At 42.5% G+C, this 18966-nt stretch overlaps 1 protein-coding gene across 1 annotated transcript in view; it reads left to right on the forward strand.

Annotated features, from left to right (window-relative positions):
* agbl4 (AGBL carboxypeptidase 4) overlaps positions 1 to 18966 on the forward strand; it is a 279201-nt gene that overhangs the window by 153497 nt on the left and 106738 nt on the right. Inside the window, exon 5 of the mRNA XM_062394806.1 lies at positions 255 to 471. Within this exon, the coding sequence (XP_062250790.1) occupies positions 255 to 471 (217 nt within the window). The remainder of the gene's footprint in view (positions 1 to 254; positions 472 to 18966) is intronic.

Here is an 18966-nt window from a genome sequence, read left to right on the forward strand (position 1 = left end):
TTCCAGTATATGTTAGATAACAATCTCTTAGATTTTCCAAGCTGTTGTTTACCAGGTGAAATCCCCTCTCTTTTTCTTTCCTCCCTGGAAGAAGACTAACACTTCCTTGAATAGTTTATCATTTCTCAGTATAACTCAGGTGCTTCTGCCCTTTTCTCCTCCTGCGAAATTGCAGCGCACTGTTCATTAAAAGATCTGTCCTGTCGCTGACCTCTGTAATGTCTCTATAACTTGTTTGTGCTTTGCTGTTGCAGGCAGAGGCTCCCCGCCAAAAACGTGTACTACTACCGCTGCCCTGACCACCGGCGCAACTACGTCATGTCCTTCGCCTTCTGCTTCGACAGAGAGGACGATGTTTACCAGTTTGCTTACTGCTACCCCTACACCTACTCCAGACTGCAGCACTACCTGGCCAGCCTGGAACGCAGGAACCTGCCCTACCTGCAGAGGGAGCAACTGGGACTCAGTGTGGTAAGTAGTCAGAGTGTTGAAAGTAGGTTAGTGTGTGTGGTTGGGGCTTGAGCAGAGGAGTTGAACTGCTGTGAGGATCAGGGGTTGTAAGGAGTAGAGGGAGTGTGTGTGCGTGCGTGCGTGCGTGTGTGTGTGTGTGTGTGTGTGTGTGTGTGTGTGTGCGTGTACGTGTGCGTGTGAGTGTGAGTGTGAGTGTGAGTGTGTCTGTTTGTGTGTGTGTGTGTGTTCCGAATAAGGAAACCTAGATTGGTAACTTAGGTGTGCCTGTCAGTCATTACTTCAGCCTCTCATGTTATTATTAGGAGTGTTGCACTTTGAGATGACGGACCATATAGGCCTCTGGGTGTGTGGATGCTTGTGTGTATGTGTCGGTGTGTGCGTGTGTGCGTACGTCCCTGTGCGTACGTACATGTGTGTGTTTCTATGTGTAAATGGCACTGTGTGTAATCAGCAGAGCTCTCACCTCGGCAGTCGGAGCTAGTGTATCATACACGCTGCCTCTAGTCTTGTCTGCTCTTATCAAATAATTGTAGGAGAAAAACTCATTAGAAATGCTTGAGAGATTACCACTTTTTCTTCTGTCCTCCAACATTTGTCAGGGAAAGCTTGCTGCGAGGGGGGAACCATGAAAGTACAGGTATTTGCACGGAGGACCTGACCAAAGCAATACAGAAGGACTTAATAAATGTAGAAACCAAAGCATGGAAACAGCTTACACGGGGGGGGGGGGGGCTCTTTACTAATGATCAAATGTTAAAGTTAAATATTTTAAAGGAGAATGCAAACATCATTTTATTGTTATCCTCAAGATCTGAGATTTGACCCCTGTGGCTGGAGCAGCAAATGTTTTGTTAAATAATCATAAGCAACATACTAATGAAAACGGTGCATCAACCACTTGGCCTGCGCACACTTCTTGAGTAGCCACTCTGTGAGAGATTGAACAGAAGGAGAGTCACTGGTTTACAGTATCCGCTTACAGAGCAGCCAACCACAAAGCTGAGAAGATTTGTCACACTGTGTTGTTTTGAAATGGGGAAAAAAGAGATCGATACTTGGCCTTTTCATGCTCTGAGCAACATCAGGCATTCAAGCTGCAAATACAGTGGATTTTTACTTAACGTTGTGGTTTCATGAATTGTTAATACTTGTATTTTCTATTTACAGCATGTTTACTTAGATAAGTTTAGATATTTAAATGTATTGTTGAATAACTTCATATCATTTCTTTTTTTGCACTTCAACATGATTTGTTTTGGTATTCAAATGTGACCGAGCTCAGTGGTCTATCTGTCTACTTCCATCTTAAGTCCAGTTTTTAGACATGAACTGAGGTCTTGGCATCATCCAGACATTTCCTCTCACATATGAAGAATTCAGAAGATTGTCAAAGTAAACAAAAACACAGCAAAGTGTTTTTGTTTACAGCACGTTAACGCCAGCTTCGGCCCATGTGGAGAGAAATCCAACTACAAAGATGTACAGTAGACACGACAATACGTTAATTTAGAATCACTGCTACCATTCAGTTTCTCAAATCTGTTATAAAATCGAATAACCAAACAACCTGTTTAGCAAAATGAATAACACGATACAAATTAGATACAGTGTGGAATACATCACAACATAGCTTTAAAAAGAATAACTGACCTACTCAAAGACCAACAAGCAAAGGTCTTGCATGCTTTGCGTCGCTGCTATTTCCTTTCTCTCCGTCTATACTGCTGTTAAATTGTGTATAACATGGTGTAAATGTGCTAAGCCATACAATGGTGCCTATGCAGAGCGCTGCTTTCACCTTATTTAGAGTCACGTCGTTTCTCCGAGCGAGTCAGAGAGGAACGCAGAGGGAACAGACTTGGTCGGTTTGGCTCTCAGAGTCAGTATTAGTATTCATAGTCATAGAGAGCTTTTATGGCCGTATTTTTCTCTTTATGTTCTCCGGGCCTGGGTGGCAGACAGCCCAGCCCCACCCTCTCATATCTCTTTCTCTGTCGGCTTCTTCTCTTGCCGTTACCCTCCCCCCTATATCTCATGCACATGTGCACCACCACCCCAACACACACACACACACACACACACACACACACACACACACACCCCCACACTCATACACGCAGGTCAGAGGGAAAGGGATGAGGAGAGCTTTCTGTCTGCATCAAAGTTTGAGGACCAATTGCTGCCATTTCTGGAGCTGAGCCTGTGCAGCAACACGACAATAACTTTAACCTTCTAATGGGAACAGTTATCTCATGAGGATGGATTTAACAGCCGCGGCTATTTGCACAGGGATTCTTCTATCGTGCTGACTAATTTGTTTTCTGTAATATATTCCTCTTAACACGGTCTCTGCTCTTCAGCCTACACGATACTGTAAATAGCGTTGGCTGGTTTCTATGTTTACCTCCAGCTCTCAGTTTCTTGATGAGTGAGGTGATGTTTGCTTATGTTTAAGCCAGGAACTGTTATTGTCTTACTTAGATTCACTAAAGCAGAGCATGAATTGAAGTCTAATTTACAATGAAACAGAAGTCCCTTCAGTTGAGCTGCTGTCTGTTTAATGGAGAGAGGTGGACAGAAGGACAGAGACAGGAAGAGAGACATAACGGTATGGTTTGATTTAAAATGGCAGTCCAGAGTATTTCAATATATATTTTTCAGATCAGCCTCTAAATTCACCTCGCTTTACTTCTATTTTTCTTCTTACAGTCGATACTTTAGAACAAGAGTCAATCTCACCTCTTCAGGGAATTAACTTTCCCATCAACATAACATTTTACAGTACCACTCTATCACGTTTTTTTTTATTTCTCATCACTGAGCATGATGACATTGCACATTTCTCTGAACAAAAGGGAAGAGAAAATTATTGCTCCCAATGAATTACAGCTACATACAAAACCTAAAGACCCAACAGTGTGTCCACCCTAAAAGACCAACTGACTTCAAAACCTCACCTTAATTCAGACTTTATTCAGGTATATAATTCGCAGTATTGGCCCATGCTGGGCCCATGTTTTTAACATTAAGGAGCCTTTTGTCAAAAGTCTGGCTGTGTTCATTTTGAATTGCAAATGCACAATGTCGTCCAATCTTGTTTCTGTCATCTAAGGAACACTGACAAAATCTGTTCATATCTGAGCTCCGGAGACTCTATCCACTGTGCATGTTTTCATTTCCTCATGTGTAGATTAGATAGTCTGGGTCTCACAACTGACATGAGTCACAGAAACAATTCACTGAACTAACAAAACAAGCAAAGGGATCATATTGCTCTTTAAAAGTCTTTACATTGGTTTATTACAGATTTCTAAGATTTACTCAACACACTCGATGGCCTGGCCCAAAACTATATCACTGAATTGCTGTCCCTTTATGAAGCTTTAAACATCTGAGGGCCTCAAGCAACAACCTGTTTGCTGTTACAACATTAAGGTTGAAGTCTGAAGCAGACCAGGCGTTTTGAGGTGAAAAGGGGACAGGACAGCCCTCTGTGGATTCACCGCTGTGTCTGACTTTCAGTTCTGAAAGTGCACATACTGAGGACGTCTGGTAGTAGTAGTTCTGGACACGAGAGGAGTATCCATCTGCATGACGGTCATCCTCTTCCCCAGCAGGGCAGAGTGAATGGTGTTAAAGCCACAGTAGGAGTCATAGAAGAGACTGCGCCCCCTGGCCTTCTTCAAGTGGGTGTAGGCACGGTAAATGGTGCGTGAAGGCATTGACCAGGAGATCCAAGGGGATCCAAAACAGGCTTGTCGAGAGACAGTAACTAATCCAGGACCAGTCTTTCCAAAAAGCCTTTGTGATGAGTGAGGTTGTTGTTCCTGGAGCTGGCCTTCTTCCAGGCAGATGTCCTCTACTACACAACACAATGATTTTTTCGAGGCATAGTTTAATTTAAAGGTTAAATTTAAATCTTCTTCCACATAAAAGGTCCTACTATACAGCGTATACTCCTTGTTATGCCCACAAAATATGTGTGTAAAACACATATTGTCTACTGTAAGCTGCGTTTTGGTAATTTCCTATGATGCTTGTCACGCATACGTGTACTGAATATACACTCACACACACTAACACACACTAACACACACATTCACACAAAGAAGAGTTTTTTCTTATTCTCCAGAGGAGAAGGATTTGGATTCCTCTTGTTCCTGCTCTGCTGGGTTCATGGCCCCTGCGTCTGTTCTTCTAGTCCCTGTCTGTCTGAATATTTTCTTTTGTAGGCCGTCCAGACTGTATCTGAACAAACCTCTCTTCCTATCTCCCCCTGAGGCATCAGTTTCCACAGAGACACAGAGAAAGAGACAAACACGTGTTTGACCTACTACAATGCTAACCAGCCTCTTTGGAAAGATGGCAAACTGCTTCCATCTTTCAAAGTAATTTCTAATTTCTGTCCCATCCCTCACGCGTCCGCTGGCCATATTGAACTGAAAGCAACTTATCTGCCCAGCTTTCCTGTTGACAGAGCGCTTTTCTTTCTTCCTTTTTTTTTTTTTATAGAAGGCGGTGTCTGCCTGTAGTTGCGGAGACAGCAGTTTGAGGTTTTTTCTTCTGCTGGCCCCAGAGGGGAGGGAAGGGCTGTGACACTACTAGTCACCTCTGACACAGCACAGCCTCTGTACACCAGATGGAAAGAAAGCGTAAATGAGAAACCTTGGGGTGGGAAAGTGGACTGGCCACTGACCAGCCTTAAGACTGCCAGAGACAGAGCGTGCATGGAACTCATCCGACATCAGGGTGAAAAGATGTCACATTCTCTCTGTACTTGTTTTTTCTTTTGAAATCTCACAAGTCAAAGCAAGATTATGATGGATCACTTGTACTGTGTTGAAGTGACTTAACATTACTTAGACTGCTGCGATTGAATTTTAGACCTAATCCTGTCTGCTATCAGTGTTCAGGTGCCATGTCTGGGTGGGAGTGGAGTCACGAAAACAGTTTTTTTTTTTTGGTCTGGAGCAAGAGGAGGGGAGCGGAGTGGGCACTGCAGCTATATCTGCCTGGCTGCCTCTTTCTCTCTCTCTCCCTCTCTTTCTCTCTCTCTCTCCTTATCTCTGTGTTTGTACACTGAGTGCCAAGATCCAATCAATAGCCACTCCAGCCGTGGAGAGAGGAGAAGGTCAGCAGCCTCACAGAAGGAGCCAAGTTACGCAAACTGATGGAGACGCAGGAAACACCGGAAACGCACCACAGGCCTGGCACGTTGCTACAGGACATATCAGGATGAGATTAGGGCAACGCGGACTTCTCGCGTGTTAATGAGATATCTCCTGATTTCTACATCATAAGGACATTTAGCACTGTAAAACACTGAAATTGAAATTTGTATGTCAGTGCATGGGAAAAAGTAGGTTTAAAGGCCAAAAAGGTTGTTTGTTATTATTATATAAATTATTTTTCTGATAGAATTTTGAATGGGAGCTTTCTAAATTGACTTAGGTCTTGCAACAACAATCTCAAGTTGCAATCAAGGACAAGAAAGATTTGTGCAGCTGTGTTTGTGCATGTCCAGGAGCCAAACCGCAATCTGAGTTAATTTAAGAAAAAAAAGTACAAAAATAAAATATTAAGATATGTTTATTCATACCAAACACATGCACAGACATGCACAACACACCCATGCAATGGCAGGCAAATTCAACCTCTGCATTTAACCCATCTGTGTGCAGGACACACAGAGCAGTGAGCGACCATGTACGGCGCTCGGGGAGCAGATGTTGGGGGAGTAAGGTGCCCTGCTCAGGGGCACTAGACAGGGTAGGGAGACTCTTTTTTTTTTTTTTTTGGACAGATCAATCCAGGTTCGTCTTTTGTTGTCTCTCCGTGGAGTTGAACCAGAGACGAACCAGAGACCTTCTCTGCCCATAGTCCAAGTTTCTGCCACTAGACCACCGCCTCTCCCTATGGATGTGTAATCAAAAATATCTGAGCTGTCTAACATTAGGAACAGCTTCTTTGTTTTGTGTGAAGCTGAATGATTAATTCCTTTCCTTTGTAAGAAGGTTTTGGGACGCCACACATTGTTTTCATATACAATAACAGCATCCATTGTGACAAAATGCCAGTTCTAATTAGAGTTACTAAGTATTATCAACTTTGGCTGAAAGTAGACTCAGAGTTGTGTTCTTGACAGTGTCACTGACTGTGATTGGTTTGGAATGAAGAGAGAACTAATGACTGACCGCCTCCTTCACAGCCCAACACCTGAACAGCAAATCAGCTCCATTCAAAGTGAAACCACATGATAGATATGTTTCATAAAAAGATTTGAAAGTTCATACTAATTTGGTAGATAGACTGTTTATTAAGATGGACAACAACATGGCTCCCCGAAAAGTGAAGCCAGGGCCCCCTGATGGCCCCCTGGTGGCTGTCTGCAGTGTTTTGTCATAACATTCCTCCACTATTTTGGCGAATGGGACATGGACCAAAGAAAAAAGAATCATGAATTAAATGAATTTATCTCCAAGATGGTTTCCGTCATTTTATGTAGTTCTTATCATACTGGTGGAAGATCCAGTGCTTATCTTTGATCAAGTTTTTTTTTAATTAGTTATTTGTTGTTATAAAGACATGTTAAAATGATTGACGGCTGAGACTGACTCCCGATTGCTCGAGCTCATGTATCAGTGGGAGCTCAATAATATGGCTACATTCTCAAAATGCTTCTGTGCTGACTCTGGTTCCAAATTATATCATCTCCTCGAGTCTTTGGTTTGTTCTCAACACAGACAGGTTTAATCATACGGTATGTATGATGCACAAAACTACAGATTCATAACAGTGTCAGTATTTTTCACCTCAGTATCACTTACAAATGAGACAGAAGGAGTCAGAGAGACGATTAGAAATGTTAGCTATATATTCCCCAAAACATAGATGGTATATTTTGTTGCTTTATTAGCATATATTCAAGACAGACACAAGCACTTCACCAGTCAAGCAAGCTGGCACCACTCGAATGAGTAAACTGCTATTCCCGCAGCTCGAGATAACAGATTTTTTTTCCTTTAGTGGCAGACTGTTCATGAATGCATTAGCTGTGGCCTAAACATCAAACAGGAAAAAAAAATCATTTTTAAAAAAGGTAAAATGAAATGTGAAGGCATTTAAATGCATCCGGCAGTGGAAATTAAATTGTCACTTTTTTTGTACTTCCCCCACTAAGTTCTGATGAAGTTCCTCTTTGTGTTTGTCTTCTGCTTGTTGTGAACTTTTTGGGTCCTTGCATTACCTCTTTGCCATTTTGTTTTGCATGTTTTTTGCTTTTGTTGTAAATTGTTCCCTGGTGGCCTCAGTAAGTTTTGTACTTTCCATGGCAGAAGCCAACAGGTAGCTGGATGAAAGAGCTAAATGCTTTATTGTTTAATAATATGTTAATCACCGCCTACAGCAACTCAGTGCCAGATCTCTGAGGAAATTCCTCAAAGATGGAAAGGTCATCATTGTATAATGGCAGGTTTCTCGGCAACAGTTCTTGTTTTTATGCAGCTTTCTATTTCGCTTCATTAGTGAGTGACCCTTTTTTCTGTCCAACATGGCGGTATCTATCAGTCGTAGGAATCCGAGAAAAGCGTTGAGCCATGACTGTCCTTTGTCCCAGATAGTTGACGAAGAAGGCTGCTCCAGAGGGAGCAGAAGATAAGCAGCTTTATGATCTATGTCTTTACGTCATAGTGCTGTATTCCTTATCTCCAACCAATGGTTCCCCCAGGATACTAGATGCTTTATTACGCATCCCCCACACAGCATCTCTCCCATCTCTCTGGCGATCAAGAACGCGGTAATGAGGGAGAGCTTGTGAGGACTGGGGGGGGGACGGGACACTAGGCATGGTTGTTAATGCGTAGCGTACTATGAAAGGGAGGGAGAGTGTTTCGCATGTCTGTGCCAGATGTGTGTTTATACTTTTAGAAATGACTGTATCACAGGTGAAGGTCTCTGAATGTACTGGTTCAATGTCACGCTGCACTGACCCCTTGTTGATCCTTATTATGATGTTGTCCCAAGAGATTTTGGGTTACCCAGACAGAGCTAATATTTACTTTGGAAATTGGAACTTATTCATAATCAGCGCTCTGTCTCCTTTCTCTCACTCTGTCTCTCTCCTTTGCTCACCCTACATTTCCTTCAATGAATAGTAAATTAAGCTGATGAAAGTTCTCTGAAATAGTCGATGTTAGTGGGCCTACATTGGAGTTTGTCCTCCGTGGGAAGCTGACAACCAGGTTTATGAAATTAAGGAGAAAGAAGAACGTCATCTCAAACTGAGCAGACACATCTCCCACTCTGTCTGCCTCCTTTTGCCTTTTCCTGTCTCCCACCTCTGGGCTCCAGAAGTAAATCTATTCCCATCCTCGCAGATGTGCTATAGCCGTCTATCTGTCCTCCTCTGCCAATGGATATTTACTCTGCCGGCTTCCTAGATGACTCTCAGGATGAAGCACTGAGAGGGGAGCACTCACTCTGTCTCATTTGGGTGTCAGGACTCAGTTCCCCAGGGCGACACAAAGAGGGAACAAAACAGATAGCATTCAAGGCTTTTAATAAATCAGAATACACTTTCTGACAGCGTAATTGCTTTCCATTGCCTTGCCCAAATTTAACAGCAAGCAGGAAAAATAAGGCAAAGGAGAGAGAAAACAAGAGAAAGAAAAAGAGGGAGAGGAGAGTAACGCAGAGCGAGCTGTACAGTAGATCATTTGTTCAGGGGGAAAGAATGAAAATTAATGAAAATAGAGTTGCTCGCCCTCCAAAGGCAGCCAAGCTTGAAATTCACTTTGAGGGAAACTTAATTTGTTGTAAATGGGCAAAAAACATATTACTGCGCAGAGCGTAGAGGGGCTGTGCTGTGTGTCCGTCTGCTGCGTCTGTTTGTCGGCATGTGTTTATGGCAGATGAGGACGCTATGCTCTGAATAGCTCAGCTGAGAGGAGGGAAACAGTGGAGCCTGTTAATAACTCCAGTAACAGCATTCTCTTTCTACATGGCTGCTCTCCAGCACTCCCTTCTATCACGTCTGAATACAGCTCCGGAGTGTGGAGAAGAAATTGTCAAGAGTTACTTGCGAGGAATAAAGTTTGGCCTGTTCACTTCAGGGGTTAGTTGAGAGCACACACATGTATACATGTTGACCGGTATTGTTTTGTGTGACCCACAGCTGGAATTAAAGGATTCTTCTTTCATATTTTTGACGTTTTTCTTGAAAGAATACCAATAGGCCCACATGTACATTGAACCAGTTGAATTAGTTTGCTTTGAAAAGACCCATTCTTACAACATACCAGTATAAGTGATAGGGAACATAATCCATATTAGTTGTGAGTGAAGAAATACAGTACAAAGTGCACCTGAAGTCAATATGAGGCTTTGCTAGTATGAGGTCCTGTCTCAGGGGTCAAATCACAAGTGGACAGGTGACAGTGCACCCATAATACATTGAGGACACTTTTAAGATCTGATCACTGGGATTACAGGGGATCCGAGCTACATATTGTCAAATTTTTTAGCAATGTCAATGCGTCTTGAGCCACATTGAAGGAGCGCCTACCCTGCTGCTGTCCTCCGGCCTTCTCTAGATGGATGCTACCGTCAGGTGTGAACAGGACCTGAATTAGTCCGATCAAATTATGTTTACTCTGTGCTTCATACAAACTGCATTACAGCAACATCCAAACCATTTTTCACATCCACCTCATAAATGACCAATCGAACATTACACAAGGCAGATCAATCAAGCTACTTGAGCATACAGAGAGCATACCTCCGCCAAGGCCAAACAGTCCTCTTAAATGTAATCAAGCCGAATCAACTTGTGCACACTTGAAAGTATCAGTCCCTCAAATGTAATTTTTTTTTTTCACCATGAAATTTATGTGAATTATTCCCGGGGAAACACATATGAAAACAGAACCTCCTTGGTGGGGATAAATATAGATCTGGATTCTAACTTAATTGTTCTCGCGAATCGATGAAGAGGCTCTATTGCATTTGGCTGTGTCAGTGTGTCACGTCTTGCTTAAACTGCCATTGTTTTGAAACCAATATAAGTGGAGTGCAGGTGGCGTGTGAGGCGACAGGTGTGACACTGAATATCTATCAGTTCATAATCCAACAGCAGCATTTTGTACAGATGCTGTGGGAAGAAGTTGTTCACCTTTTTACAATTTTTTAAGTGTTATTTGTATTCAGCAAACACAAGACCTATAAAATGTGTTTTTAGGATGTTTGTGATGTTTATTGTTCTGTTTACTCCTTATATGCAACACAGAGATTGCTGCTAATATTGATTGTAAAACATAAAATCTTTAATTTACTTTTCACATTCACATATACCTTAAAATAAAATTCCAATACATGGATTTGTCATTGTGAAAGTAGTCATGTGTAGGTATAAAGCTAGTTTGTATGTTGGCTGTACAGTGGCTGTTATACCTGCTTGATCCAACCAAGTATGTTTAGAAATAAGCTGGGATCGAAAGCCTGCGATGACTGACAGGTCATGGTTAAATGCTATGATTGCAGACTTGCTGCAGTTTTTATCCTTGCCTCCAGTTATATAGCTCACCCCTCAACAATTGCGTGTGATAGGAATTCTCTATGAAGCAGATCAGGCATCATATGGCAAAAAATCCTCGACCTGAGTCTGTGCTATCAGCCTACATTTCCTTAGTGTGCCCACAGCACAGCCCTTCAGGTGGATGAGACGGTGTGATCCTTAATCTCCATGTGCAGTACTCACTGATGTCCTCTTTCCCATGCTAGCATCAAGCCTATTTTACTGTTTACAACATTCTCCACTGTTCCCGGGTCACTTACAAGCTCCTGCCCACTTCCGGTCAAGCCACACACCCTCCTCAGGAGACCGGTCCCTCAGTATCTGATGTCATATTAGTTCCGCTAATTCAATTTGTGTATTTGATAATCTGGGACCCACTGCTAGAGCTCCTCCTTCTAACTCCCACAATTATATATTATATTATATATATATATATTGTATTTGTTTATGCATCAATATACATATACCACTGAGTCATGCTATCTGTTATCACAATATTTCCTTTCATTTTTATGCAGACGACACAGCACTATATCTGTCCTTTAATCCATCAGACCTCTCCTCTACCACGTCACTCACAGCCTGATGTTCCTGGATGTCCTGCATTTTATACCTGATCAGAGTTCTCACAAAAACCTGAAAGTATGAACACATTCCCCTCATTCTCGCCTTGTTGCATTGGCTACCCGTCTTGCGCAGAATTTATTTCCATGATTTATAGCTTGTTTTGAAATCTTTTAGCGGCATTGCCCCCTCTTATATCACTGACCTTTCACACCTGCTCGTAATCTCAGATCTGCAGATCAACTGTGGTTCTCGGTTCCCAGGGTAAGGTGTGAAACAGAGGGGGGTAGAGCGTTTGCTGTAAGGGCTCCGTGAATGACCTTCCTCTAGGAATCAGACAAGCACAAGGCACAAGATGTTTAATTACATTCGAGGCAGGAAATGTCAATAAACGGGATATTTGTAGGATTAATCCGATCTTTCATGTTGTATTCCCAGCCCTCTTCAAGCCTTTGCTCCTCTCTCCAGTCTGATGGCCTCTCACCCATCCTTGGGTAAAGGCTTTGACTCTTCACCCTCCCTCAGGCTCAGCCCCCTGACTCAGGCCAGCAGCTCGGCACGCCCGGGGGGCCTGGAAACCCCTGATAACAAACAGCTCTAGCCAAGCCACTGACCTCCCCACACCTACACAGGCATTTACCCATCACAAACAAACACGGTGCTGTCATTCCAGGCTGTTCAGTTTTTTCCCTTTTCTTCACCAACCCACTCCCAAGTTGCACAAAATACATTTTCTCTTTTATTCTGTCCTTTTTTATTTTTTACCCAAAGGGAGAAGAAAAAATCAAGGAAGTGACGGGTCTCATTTTTCCTCCAATTTTCTATTCTTTCTCACCCCTCCTTTTCTAGCTCTCCCACTGCTGCCATACCACAGCCCCTGTGTGTGTGTTTGTGTTTGTGTGTGTGTGGTTGAAAGTGTGTTTCTCCCCCATGCTTGAGCGTCAGCCTAAATGTGCGAGAGATGGATGCCAGTCCCCCTCTCTCTCTCTCTCTCTCTCTCTCTCTCTCTCTCTCTCTCTCTCTCTCTCTCTCTCTCCGAAGGCACCTTGTGTCTCCTCTCTCTTCTGGACTCGTCTGCACCTGAATATTGTGATATAGTGCCTCTGTTCAGCCAGTCGATTGCCTTTAACAGGACTAGGGCAAACTGGCCAAATTGAAAGGGATTGCGGCCTGCTTTTCATCAGAGTCACAGCAGAGCAGGGTGCAGGGTCCATGGGGCACAAAGGGGCATGTATGTTGGATCTCATTTTTCCGTTCCACTATTTCCCCCTCCCTCCTGTACTCTCCTTTTCACTTTCTCTCCATCTTTTTGTTTTTCTTTGTTTGATGCCATCTGACGGCTGTGGACACATTTTGCGGGAAATGAGTATTCTGTTTCCCATCAATCCATTTCTACATTTCGGTGCAGAAGTTCCTATTGATAGCAAGGGAGAAAGAAAATCAACAGCCGTCTCAAAGAAAAATGTCTTCATTTTCCGTTTGTTTACCTCCTCCTTTTGAGGCATGTCATATACGTGTGCCTTCTCTTTTCATGTTTGCGTCTTCAATTCTCTTGTGGAACACAGAATTTGAAAGGACCTGTCTCCCTACTGAAAAAGTTGTCTGTGTGTGCTTTAATGAGTAAGCAACACTTACATATACTTTCAACGTGGTATGTCATTGGAGGGGCAGGCAGACATACACAAATACAACCATGGTGGAAAAAAAGACATTTTAAACACAACTATTTCCCATACAGAAAGAAAGATATTAGTAATATAAGTGATCAGCCTGCTATGCTAATCATGTCAAATAACCAGACTAAATCTCATTAATAGAATTGAAGGCCTATTTGTTTGACCCAAAATAATCAATATCTCCAATTCAAGCTCTCAGTGGTATTTCTGAAGTTGAGTGTATCTTGCATACATCAATGTTAGCCCATTCTCATTCATATCTTATAACCAGTTTAGATAAATTCTCATTTTGGTTTCTATATTTGTCTCTTCAGTAGCTGTAGCCTGTTACAACCTGCTGCTGTTATGGTTTCATCAAATCAACTCAGTTTCATTTATGTGAGATAATTAAATCAGTGTCTAAGTTCCCGTGTATCATTCTGCTTCAAAAGTCAGCAGTGACAGGAATCAAATAATCTGTTATTTCTGTCTGATCATCTGAAGTTTACTTCAGCCCAATTCTCCATCATGAACGATAGAATGTGGATGCATTCACCCCATTGTTTAGTATAATAGATTGGCGATATCCTGACAGATTACTGGCAGCAGTTCCACAGGATAGTACCTGCATGCTAATTTCCAAAGGAAAGACTTGTGTCCAATGACTGATGGCTTAAAATAGCAGTGCATGTGTGCATTACAAATGGGGATGGGGATTTTCCACTTCCTTTTTTTGTCACTTTAGCAAGGATTGGACATTTTTAAGGTCCTTGAGTGTTGTTCCCAAAAAGTTGTTGAACATTAGCACATTCACAGGGACATATGCGCGTGAGAGAGGGAGAAGAGAAAGCACATATGCAAGCACAATAATGCTCATTGCAACACATACATGTAAACCAAGATATACACTTCTACCTATGACACTCTCACACTGACATGAGCTACTTGTCTTGAGAGCAATCTGCCATCTCTTTCGTTTCCTCAATGTTCAGTTCTTTCTCTCTGATGGCTGAAGGAATGGGGAAGGGAAAGAAGGACCAGGGGTACAAGAGGACAATGGAGGGGTCGCATGAAAAGGTATTAACCTTTTTGTGCTTTGTATGTGTCCAATAGATACTCCCCATAGTACGCTATTGTGGAGCCTTCAACCTGCCTCCCTATGAATTCAGAGACACTTGAGAGGTACATGGCGCCTTGTTTAGGGCTCCTCCAATGTCCATCTTCTTTCATTCAGGGATCAATAGTTGTCTTTGTTTTGGATTCCTCCCTCCTCCTCTCCTCTCTCTCCTTCCCTCTGGTCGTCTTTGACAGGGCAGACTTAAATGTCTGCTTTAACTAGCTGCTCACAGCCCTCCTCAAAATACATTTACATACACATCAATCATGCTGTCAAAGGTAAAGGCATGACGCCGTGTAAAAACCAGAATTGGATTATGGCCCTGTCTCATCCCTGACACTGACTGCTTGGCTGGCAGGCTGACTAGACTGTTGATGCACAAGTTAAACAGCTTCAATTGTTATTGGCTGGTGTTTTTCACATAACGCTTAGTGTTTCCTGCATACATGTTTCTGTTTGTCAAACAAGGGCTGAGATACCTGAAGAAATTATATTTTCTCCTTTTCCAGTAAACCACATGGCACGTGTCTAACTTTGTTTGTTAAACTAGCCCTTGTGCTGGTTTTGATAATTTGATTGCATAGTGAATATATAATTAATAATAATTCATTCACAGACACGTCAAGCAACTGAGTGTTTGATCAAGTCATTACACAGTGATAGAAGGACTGGGGGGGGGGGGGGGGGCTTGCCAGGGTTGTAAGAACTGTCCAGTGTTACTCCACAGGATCTGGAGAATCTCTAAGGTGTTCTGGATGAGGGGAAACGTTAGTCCGATGGGGGAGAGCATGGCCTGGGGATAGAGCGGGTGTTCTGCAACAAGAAGGCTGCCGGTTCGAATCCCACTCTTTCCCATCTGCATGCCTAAGTGTCCTTGGCAAGATACTGAACTCCTAAAATGGCCCCTCATGAACTAGTGTTCTAAAAATGTAAGTCGCTTTGGACAAAAGCGTCAATTAAATGACATGTAATGTAATGTCTAAGATTCCAATGTAAGAAGAGTCTAAGAACATTGATCCGTTCTGAACCACCTCAGTGGTCTGTGGTTATGGAAAATGTAATTTTCAGCATCCTAGCCAAGCGCCTGGCAATTCTTGAACTCACTGAACCAGCAGCAGGACCTGTTTTCAGTGTTCTCCCTCAGATTATCTTTGTCTCTGAGCTCCTGAGCTCCATAGTCGAAACTCTAAGGGGACGGTCACCAGGTTATTTTTACTCAGTGTCTGGTTTGATACAGCAGCACACAAATAATTTCTCCCACGGGAGACAATAAAATAACCTCAATCTTAACTTGAAGGGGAAGGAGAGGAAATCACTGCTGCAGTTTGTGAGCATCAATCGAGGAAGGGTGGGCTTGTAAACTCAATTTAATAAAATTCTTAATATAGGCTGTCTATGATATTCGACCAAACCCATCCACCTTTTTCTGGTTGGGGAAGGTGGAGTCACCATGTTGTCATCTGTACTGTAAGAGCTAGGGTGCACAGAGTTTGAGGAAGGATACAGAAGCACTGTTTGGCGGGGCGGTGCAAACAAATTGGGAGGACCTTGCTGTCTGCAAACGTCATTGTTTTACACTTTGACCTAATGATCAACTGTTTCTTTTATGGTCTCATTTATACATTAGAGTCTTATTCATCTGTAAATGATATGGACAAATTTGCCAGGAGCATTTGGTTAGCTGAAAATGTTCATTAAAACATATAAGAGTCTTCTGAAGTTAAGTTCAAACGGTAGAGCCAGAGGTTAAGGGCAAGGAAAATAGGGCAAGAGTGGAATGGGTTGATGAGGTAAACCCTCTGTGGCCGGGGCTAGGAGACGGCAGAACGTATCACTAGGCCCATCATCATGGCTCATTTGAGCGTTTGATCCTAGACACTCATTCCTCTATGCAGAGTTCATAGCACCCAAGGGTAGCGTATCTGCAGCTTATATTGGCAAACACAGCATGGTGAGAAACGAGAAGCTTAACTCCTGAGGTATTGCCATCTGCTGGTGTATAGCCCCTTTTTCCCTCTCTCAAACGCTGGTAATTAGCAAATATTACGCTGTACTGTAAATGCTATTTTTGCATTAATGTGTGGGCAGGGTGAAACATCACAGGGACTCCAGCCTGTTAATTAGAGTGTATTTATGGCAATTAAAGCTTCTGCTTTTGCGGCTTGGGAGAGACTAACTAAAATATGTGTTACAGTGAATACCAACACTCTGTTTAGTTCCAACCATATTTTCAATAACTGTAGCAGATTCATGGGAACAACTACTTCCAATTTGCAAAAGCAAAGAAGGACTGTGGTGTGAAAGTGGATCCAAATGTTGACAAAGCCCTGATATGATGTCAAAGAAAGCTGCGCGTTTTACACCATTGTGATAGTTAATGGTGAAGTCCTCTCCTATGTTTTCACTCAGTTCACTGCCTCAGACTAGTATCTTATGGCAGGAAGTTTCACCACAAATAATTCACTATCCAATTACCAAGTGAAATTGGCTGTTTAATTTTATAGTCTAGATGAAGCCGCTCTACCAGAATGATGGCCACTCAGTTGGCCTCCTCAAACCACCGCAGGCAGCCTGCTCATCTGAGAAAACTTTCTGGGTTTCAATGTGTGCGAGCGTGCATCTGTGTGTGTGTGTATGTGTGTTTGCAAAGTGCACTGAAATAAAGCACTGAAGAAATATAAATCAACCAAGGTGATGATAACTTTGGCATTGACACTGTGATCTATCGTCTTCCCTCTGCACTGACTGTTTTCATTTTAGCCAGCAGGAGACTGAGAGGCTTTCTACCACAATATAATTGTTTAGGAGTAATGAGCCGGAAAAGAGGACAGAGAAAAGGGGCAAAGTAAGAGACAGAGCTTGGAGAGTCAGTGAGAAATTGAATGCACTACAGTAAACATGACTGACAAAACAAGCTGCAATTTGGGAGCATATAGTAATTATAGTGTCATTCCTAAGTGTACCTCTGTCTATTTAACGGTCTGTCAGTAATGTTTCCCTTTTACATTTGTAATTAACTCATATTGGCATTGTGTGGACATCTAATGTCACTTATCTTAAGTGGTATTAAAACATACCCTAACCGTGAACCCCTGGCATTTCCTCTTGCCTCTAAATGTCCAGGAAAAATAATGTCCCATTCTCTAACATAATAATGGTGGGGTTAATTACTAATACTGCAGCCAGACATTAGGGTGCGATCAAGATGCTTTGGCTTCACTTATGAGGAGCTGCCGTGTCATCCATCCTTTGATACTGTCTATGGTTTACAAGCTTATTAAATTTAAAAACACAATAGTGCTGATTTTAATACTTAAAAAAGACAGGATTTTTACAAATAGAACTAAAAGTTAAGGAATCAGATCATATCACAAAGTATCCAGTATGAATGTGCATTTGCATCTATGTGATTGGCCGATGCAGCACCTGTCAAGGATGCCATCACAATCCGTTGCAGCATCACCTCGGACACCCCCTCCCCTGCAGAGAGTTTCGCTGGACAATCCATTTGTGAATAGCACTTGTCTGTACTATGTTTTTGCTTCTTGCTTGCAGACAGCGATTTCAGTCTATATCTTCCTGTATGCTGATTAGGGCCACTACCATTCTATAATTGCTTTGTTTATGTCCTGCTCCCCAATTGACCATTTATTTTGTAATATAGCATAAAATGAATTAGCATCCTCATTGAAGTTCACCATTTTGCACTATTCTTGCAGCTCGTCAATGCTCGGTTTGACCAGCAGCAGGTCTGCACCGGAGAGATGGTCGGAGAAAAACTGAGCGTGGAGGAAAATCCATATCTGAACCAGCAAGCCATTGGACATCTACCAAATATATATATATATATATATATGTGTGTGTGTTGGAGTATCTTTCAACATATCACATGTTTTTACATTTAATCTATATGACTCTGTAGCAGAGGGTATTTTCGTATATATAAGTCGGCTCTGACATGACTTTGAGGGTAAGAAAGGGCGAAGACGAGTTACCAGGTTGGACAGATAACATTGATTTTGATCAAGATTGACGAAAAAGAAATGCACTCACAGACAGAGAGAGATAGAGAAAGAGGGAGAGAACGAAAGAGGGAGAGATAGAGAGAGTGAGATAGGAGCTAGTTGACATCAAGCTTTACAGTCTTCCTCAGATCAAAATTACCACCTTAGATGGGAATGAGAATTTTAATTATAACTTGGGGCTATCTCATCGCTGTGTGTGTGTGGAGCTAAAAGCCTAATTCCCACCACACACTCCTACATTCCCCACCCATACCTTCACATGCCACTTTGTCTGTTATTTAATAGGCTCTTTGTTATCTATCTACTTGGGTCTGCCAGGTACTTAGAGCCCTTCCACTGGAATATTAGGGTGTTCTGATGAGGCAGGCAGCTGTGTGCTCCACGCAGATGGTGCCTTCTGTACTCAGCACTCTCCAAAGAATGACTCTCGCATCTCCCCCAAACGTAACCTTTCTATGATTGCAAAACAGAGCCACAAATATTTTTATGAACAGGATAGATATATCTATCGCCCAACAATTCAGTCGCTGTCGGGTTGATTCGTATCACTGAGGGCACTCTCTT

This window comes from Platichthys flesus, chromosome 9, assembly GCF_949316205.1.
Source record: "Platichthys flesus chromosome 9, fPlaFle2.1, whole genome shotgun sequence".
NCBI classification, from domain to species: domain Eukaryota; kingdom Metazoa; phylum Chordata; class Actinopteri; order Pleuronectiformes; family Pleuronectidae; genus Platichthys; species Platichthys flesus.